At 44.6% G+C, this 7,237-nt stretch overlaps 1 protein-coding gene and 1 non-coding gene across 2 annotated transcripts in view; one reads left to right on the forward strand and one right to left on the reverse strand.

Moving 5' to 3' along the window:
- Window positions 1-1,090: 1,090 nt before the first annotated feature.
- Window positions 1,091-7,237, forward strand: part of LOC115184971 (transcription factor COE3-like) — a 21,832-nt gene continuing 15,685 nt past the window's right edge. The window contains exons 1-3 of the mRNA XM_029745553.1: window positions 1,091-1,191; window positions 2,864-3,041; window positions 6,523-6,720. Coding sequence (XP_029601413.1) covers window positions 1,174-1,191; window positions 2,864-3,041; window positions 6,523-6,720 — 394 coding nt within the window. The 5' untranslated portion in view covers window positions 1,091-1,173. The remainder of the gene's footprint in view (window positions 1,192-2,863; window positions 3,042-6,522; window positions 6,721-7,237) is intronic.
- Window positions 5,289-5,361, reverse strand: trnaa-ugc (transfer RNA alanine (anticodon UGC)). The gene has a single exon. It is a non-coding gene; the product is annotated as a tRNA-Ala (tRNA).

The raw sequence follows: 7,237 nt of genomic DNA on the forward strand, positions 1-7,237 counted from the left end.
GTGTGTTTGTTTGTTTAATACCCAGCAGCATTAAAAAAAAACTCAAGTACTTATTTTACTCATTTAGCATTAAGGTTGGAGTCTATTGGAACTACTTAACAATCTGGCAGCCCTCTGATGTGTAACTGAGCCTAATAAAATGGGTTAGATTAGAGCCCTTTATGTTGGTTATTAGAGTCCTTATCAGAACTGGTACAGTAGTAGGTTATATACAGTACCTACTAGGCTAGCCAACTTTCCTAAACATGGATATGCAAAAATGTTTTTTTTTTTATCCACGCTGAACAAAAATGTAAACACAACATGTAAAGTGTTGGTCCCGTGTTTTAGGAGCTGTAATAAAATATCCCCGGAATTTTACATACGTTCAAAAAAAGCTTATTTCTCTCAAAATTTGTTTACATCCCTGTTAGTGCGCATTTCTCCATTGCCAAGATAATACATCCACCTGACAGGTGTGGCATATCAAGAAGCTGATTAAACAGCATGATCATTACACAGGTGCACCTTGTGCTGGGGACAATAAGAAGCCACTCTAAAAGGTGCAGTTTTGTCACACAAGACAAAGCCACAGCCAAAAATGTTGAGGGAGCTTGCAATTAGCATGTTCTTATGTTAATTTCTCTACCATAAGCCGCCTCCAACTTCATTTTAGAGAATTTGGCAGTACATCCAACCGGCCTCACAACCGCAGACTACATGTATGGCGTCGTGTGGGCGAGCGATATGCTGATGTCAACGTTGTGAACAGAGTGCCCCATGGTGGCGGTGGGGTTATGGTGGGGGCAGGCATAAGCTATGGACAACAAACACAACAGCATTTTAACGATGGCAATTTGAATACACAAAGATACATGCGATGAGATGCTGAGACCCATTTATTTAAAATGACCGATCTCCTTAAATGACCTGTAACTCAGTAAAATCTTTGAAATTGTTGCATGTTGTGTTTATATTTTTTTTGTTCAGTATATTTAACCTTTATTTAACCTGATAGTCCAGTTGAGATCAGAAGACCTCTTTCCAAAGGAAGACCTGGATAAAAAGATGGATTGTGAGATTGTTTGGTCCTTTTCCTTCCTGTGTTGTGTGTCTGACTCTGGTCTCATGTGTTCTCTCCTGTAGGAGGTGTTGCTGAAGAGAGCAGCTGACCTTGTGGAGGCTCTGTATGGAATGCCCCACAACAACCAGGTAAAGGCACTGCACAACACAACACAGCATCCTGCGCTCTGCACTGTCTATCACATGCAGATTTCTCTCTCTCTCTCTGTCCCTCTCTCTCTGTGTCTCTCTGTGTCTCTCTGTGTCTCTGTCTCTCTCTCGCTGTCTCTCTCTCGCTGTCTCTCTCTCTCTGTCTCTCTCTCAATGTCTCTCTCTCTTTCTCTCTCTCTCTCTCTCTCTCTCTCTCTCTCTCTCTCTCTCTCTGTCTCTCTCTCTTTGTGTACATTTGCGGTAATTAAATCAGATTTTTTTTCCTGCAACCCTCCACTTTCTTTCTCTATTTCAAAGCTAGCTCCAGGCCATTGTACTGTATGTAGTACTGTGGTGTCATTGCTCTCGGAGAGGTTGAATATTTATTTTTCCTGTTCTCCCAACGTATTTATTCCTGGCTACTGCACACATCTGAGATAGAGGAGGTAATCAGTCAAAACACACACAGAGAGACCTATTCAAATGAGAGAATAACCTTGAACCAGGGCCAAAAGGTGCTTTCTGTAACCAATGCAAATTCCCTCCAAATAAATGTATGGAGCATAGCTTTATCAGGCTCTAATGCATTCAGACGAATTGACCTAGGTAGTACTTTTTATTTTCTCTCTCTCTCTATCTCTCTCTCTCTCTCTCTCTCTCTCTCTCTCACTCGCTCTCTCTCTCTCTCCAATGTTTCAGCTAAATTATAACCTTGTGCTATAGCAGTTGCAGATGACTCAGTTATACTGAAACATCCACAAATGACAGCAGTTTGAATGCACCGAGGTGTCTGTTTTAAACTACTGGCACACAGCTCAGACACCCACGCATACCCCACAAGACATACCACCAGAGGTCTCTTCACAGTCCCCAAGTCCAGAACAGACTATGGGAGGCACACAGTACTACATAGATCAATGACTACATGGAACTCTATTCCACATCAAGTAACTCATGCAAAGTGTAAAATTTGATTTCAAAAACAGTTAAATAAAAACACCTTATAGAACAGCAGGGACTGTGAAGCAACACAAACATAGGCACACACACACACACACACACACACACACACACACACACACACACACACACACACCACACACACACACACCACACACACACACACACACACACACACACACACACACACACACACACACACAAACACACGACAGCATACGCACTATACTACACATGGATTGTGTTTTGTAGATATGTGATAGCGGAGTAGGGGCCTGAGGGAACACACTTCATGTGTTGTGAATTCTGTTGTGAATGTATTGTAATGTTTAAAAAAAATGTATAAACTGCCTTAATTTTGCTGGACCCCAGAAAGAGTAGCTGCTGCCTTGGCAGGAACTAATGGGGATCCATAATAAACCCCAGGAAGAGTAGCTGCTGCCTTGGCAGGGACTAATGGGGATCCATAATAAACCCCAGGAAGAGTAGCTGCTGCCTTGGCAGGAACTAATGGGGATCCATAATAAACCCATGGAAGAGTAGCCGCTGCCTTGGCAGGAACTAATGTGGATCCATAATAAATACAAATACCATTACTGTAACCTTCATCTGCGTATGTGTTCAAATACACAAGGTCACAATGAGACTAAATGTTTAATGTTAAAGGCAGACATATGGATCACTTGTAACACGTCCTCTCCTCCTCTTTCAGGAGATCATCTTGAAGCGAGCGGCCGACATCGCCGAGGCCCTGTACAGCGTCCCACGTAACCACAACCAGATCCCTTCACTGGGCAACACGGCGTCGCACGGCGGCATGATGGGGGTCAACTCGTTCGGCAGCCAGCTCGCCGTCAACGTCTCAGAAACATCACAGGGTAATGACCAGGGTATGTAGCCGTGGGGACCTCCCAAATGGCTCCCTATTCCCTTCTTAGTGCACTACATAGGGAAAGTAGTGCACTATATAGGGAAAGTAGTGCACTGCATTGAGAAAGTAGTGCACTATATAGGGAATAGGGTGCCATTTTGGACGTACTCCATGAGTGAAGATAAGCTGCCAACAACAACTAATCTAGCTTTACCCTTTAATATTACCTGGCCGGCTCTGACTTTCTGCTTGCAGCCGCTCTATCTTCCCTGGCTGGATCTTATAACTGTCGTCCCTGGGGACTAGCCTGACGCTGTCACCGCCTCCCCTGTTCTGTTTGCCTGCCTGGCTCGGCTGGGAATGACCCGCCGACCCACCGAACGCTCCCCACTATTCACTTAGCAGCCGCCTAGGATGATAATACTTAATAACATCTGTTCTGTGTTGCCACCGCTAAGGTCAGGGTTTACATCTGTTCTGTGTTGCCACAGCTAAGGTCAGGGTTTACATCTGTTCTGTGTTGCCACAGCTAAGGTCAGGGTTTACATCTGATCTGTGTTGCCACCACTAAGGTCAGGGTTTACATCTGATCTGTGTTGCCACCACTAAGGTCAGGGTTTACATCTGTTCTGTGTTGCCACCACTAAGGTCAGGGTTTACATCTGTTCTGTGTTGCCACCTCTAAGGTCAGGGTTTACATCTGTTCTGTGTTGCCACCACTAAGGACAGGGTTTACATCTGATCTGTGTTGCCACCTCTAAGGTCAGGGTTTACATCTGTTCTGTGTTGCCACCTCTAAGGTCAGGGTACGCTGGATAGTGTGATTATTTCTTAATGTCTTAGTCTCATGACACATGCTAGGAGTGTACACATGTAACACTGGTAGACCTATAGCTAGCTAGATGCTAGGAGTGTACACATGTAACACTGGTAGACCTATAGCTAGCTAGATGCTAGGAGTGTCCACATGTAACACTGGTAGACCTATAGCTAGCTAGATGCTAGGAGTGTACACATGTAACACTGGTAGACCTATAGCTAGCTAGATGCTAGGAGTGTACACATGTAACACTGGTAGACATATAGCTAGCTAGATGCTAGGAGTGTCCACATGTAACACTGGTGGACCTATAGCTAGCTAGATGCTAGGAGTGTACACATGTAACACTGGTAGACCTATAGCTAGCTAGATTCTAGGAGTGTACACATGTAACACTGGTAGACCTATAGCTAGCTAGATGCTAGGAGTGTACACATGTAACACTGGTAGACCTATAGCTAGCTAGATGCTAGGAGTGTCCACATGTAACACTGGTGGACCTATAGCTAGCTAGATGCTAGGAGTGTACACATGTAACACTGGTAGACCTATAGCTAGCTAGATTCTAGGAGTGTACACATGTAACACTGGTAGACCTATAGCTAGCTAGATGCTAGGAGTGTACACATGTAACACTGGTAGACCTATAGCTAGCTAGATGCTAGGAGTGTACACATGTAACACTGGTAGACCTATAGCTAGCTAGATGCTAGGAGTGTACACATGTAACACTGGTAGACCTATAGCTAGCTAGATGCTAGGAGTGTACACATGTAACACTGGTGGACCTATAGCTAGCTAGATGCTAGGAGTGTCCACATGTAACACTGGTAGACCTATAGCTAGCTAGATGCTGGGAGTGTCCACATGTAATACTGCTAGACCTATAGCTAGCTAGATGCTAGGAGTGTACACAGGTCTCACTGGTAGACCTATAGCTAGCTAGATGCTAGGAGTGTACACATGTCTCACTGGTAGACCTATAGCTAGCTAGATGCTAGGAGTGTACACATGTAACACTGGTAGACCTATAGCTAGCTAGATGCTGGGAGTGTCCACATGTAATACTGCTAGACCTATAGCTAGCTAGATGCTAGGAGTGTACACAGGTCTCACTGGTAGACCTATAGAAAGCTACGAGTGGCGCAGCGGTCTAAGACACTGCATCGCAATGCAAGAGGTGTCACTACAGTCCCTGGTTTGAATCCAGGCTATATCACATCCGGCTGTGATTGGGAGTCCCATACGGTGGCGCACAATTGGCCCGGCGTCGTCCAGGTTTGGCCGGTGTAGGCCATCGTTGTAAATAAGAATTTGTTTTTTAACTGACTTGCCTTGTTACATTTACATTTACATTTTAGTCATTTAGCAGACGCCCTTATCCAGAGCGACTTACAGTAGTGAATGCATACATTTCATTATTATTATTTTTTTTTAATTCGTACTGGTCCCCAGTGGGAATCGAACCCACAACCCTGGCGTTGCAAACACCATGCTCTACCAACTGAGCCATGGAAATAAAGGTTACATTTGAAAACAAAAGCCCATGTAGATATTATGTGATGGCTCCACAGTAAATACAGACAAACCTGCATACAGCATTGGCTGTATTTACTGGTTGTATTTACTGGTTGTATTTACTGGTTGTCACCTGGTTGTCTAAGTCTTAGGGTTTTCTGGGTAGGTTTCCGTGTGCTTTCATGAGGAGAAGCACACATCTGTGTACTTACTGGACACATGACATAATACATGAGAGATGTCAGTCAGCTGGCTGATGGACACAGAGTCTTAACAACACATTAAAACACTGTGGTCCAGCGTCAGGCTTCCCTCTAAGGTTTTGTGCAGAATAGCACTCTATTCCCTACGTCACCAGTCGAACTCATTCCTAAGAGGGTCGAGTGTCTGCAGGTTTTCGCTCCTCCTTTGTACTTGGTGGATGAATTAAGATCACCGATTAGTAAGGAACTCCCCTCACCTGGTTGTCAAGGTCCTCAGTAAGGAACTCCCCTCACCTGGTTGTCTAGGTCTCAGTAAGGACACTCCCCTCACCTGGTTGTCTAAGTCTTATTAAGGAACTCCCCTCACCTGGTTGTCTAGTCTCATGTAAGGAACTCACCTCAACCTGGTTGTCTAGGTCTCAGTAAGGAACTCCCCTCACCTGGTGTTCTAGGTCTCAGTAAGGAACTCACCTCACACCTGGTTGTCTAGGTCTCAGTAAGGAACTCCCCCTCACCTGGTTTGTCTAGGTCTCAGTAAGGAACTCCCCTCACCTGGTTGTCAAGGTCTCAGTAAGGAACTCCCCTCACCTGGTTGTCTAGGTCTCAGTAAGGAACTCCCCTCACCTGGTTGTCAAAGTCTCAGTAAGGAACTCCCCTTACCTGGTTGTCAAAGTCTTAATTGAAAGGAACAACTAAAAACTTGCAGACACTAAGCCCTCCATGGAATGAGTTTGACATCCCTGCCCTACATAGTGCACTACTTTTGACCAGAGCCCTATGTTCCCTGTGGTCCCTGTGGGCCCTGTGGGCCCTGTGGTCCCTGTGGGCCCTGATCAAAAGCAGGGCACTAAATAAGGAACAGGTCGTCACTTCGGACGTATAGTAGACTATGTATCTATACAATACCCCAATGTTGTGGCTCTACCTTCCCTAAGTCCTTTTCTCCCCCCTCTCAACAGTAGGATACAGCCGTCAAACCAGCAGTGTGTCCCCTCGAGGCTACGTCCCCAGCAGCACCCCACAACAGGCCAACTACAACACCGTTAGCAACAGCATGAACGGCTACGGCAACCCCATGTCCAATCTGGGAGTACCCAGTTCACCAGGCTTCCTCAACGGCTCCTCTGCCAACTCCCCCTACGGCAGTAAGTATCAAGGTAACGACACACCTCTACTTCCTCCTTATCTACGAGTCTGAGGAGCTTAGCTTTTTCTTGATTTTCTTGATTTTCTTGATTTTAGATTTTCTTGATTTTCTTGATTTTCTTGATTTTGTATTTCTTGATTTTCTTGATTTTTGATTTACTTGATTTTTGCCTAAACCCCCCCCTCTGTTATTGTTTTGATTAGTGTTTGTATTATTTTGGAATGTGTGCTACTGGATAAAAGGAGGGGTGACTCTGGAGGCTGAAAACCCAAGACTCAACTTTAAAAAAAATCATCAATCAGACTTACAAATTTACACACAAAAAAATACATGGAAAAGTAAAAAAATGTATGACATGGTGCACGCCCCCAAAAGAAATGCCAAAAATTATAGAAGCAAAGTTTTTGTGACTGATTTCCCCCCCAGTCAAGAGTCTATTGTCAGATACCTATTATCCAGAGTGGCCAAGGCAGAACATTTCATATCACAATCCCACAAACTCCAAATATGAATTTGAAAAACATTTT

The sequence above is a fragment of the Salmo trutta genome, unplaced genomic scaffold (assembly GCF_901001165.1).
Source record: "Salmo trutta unplaced genomic scaffold, fSalTru1.1, whole genome shotgun sequence".
Lineage (NCBI taxonomy): Eukaryota > Metazoa > Chordata > Actinopteri > Salmoniformes > Salmonidae > Salmo > Salmo trutta.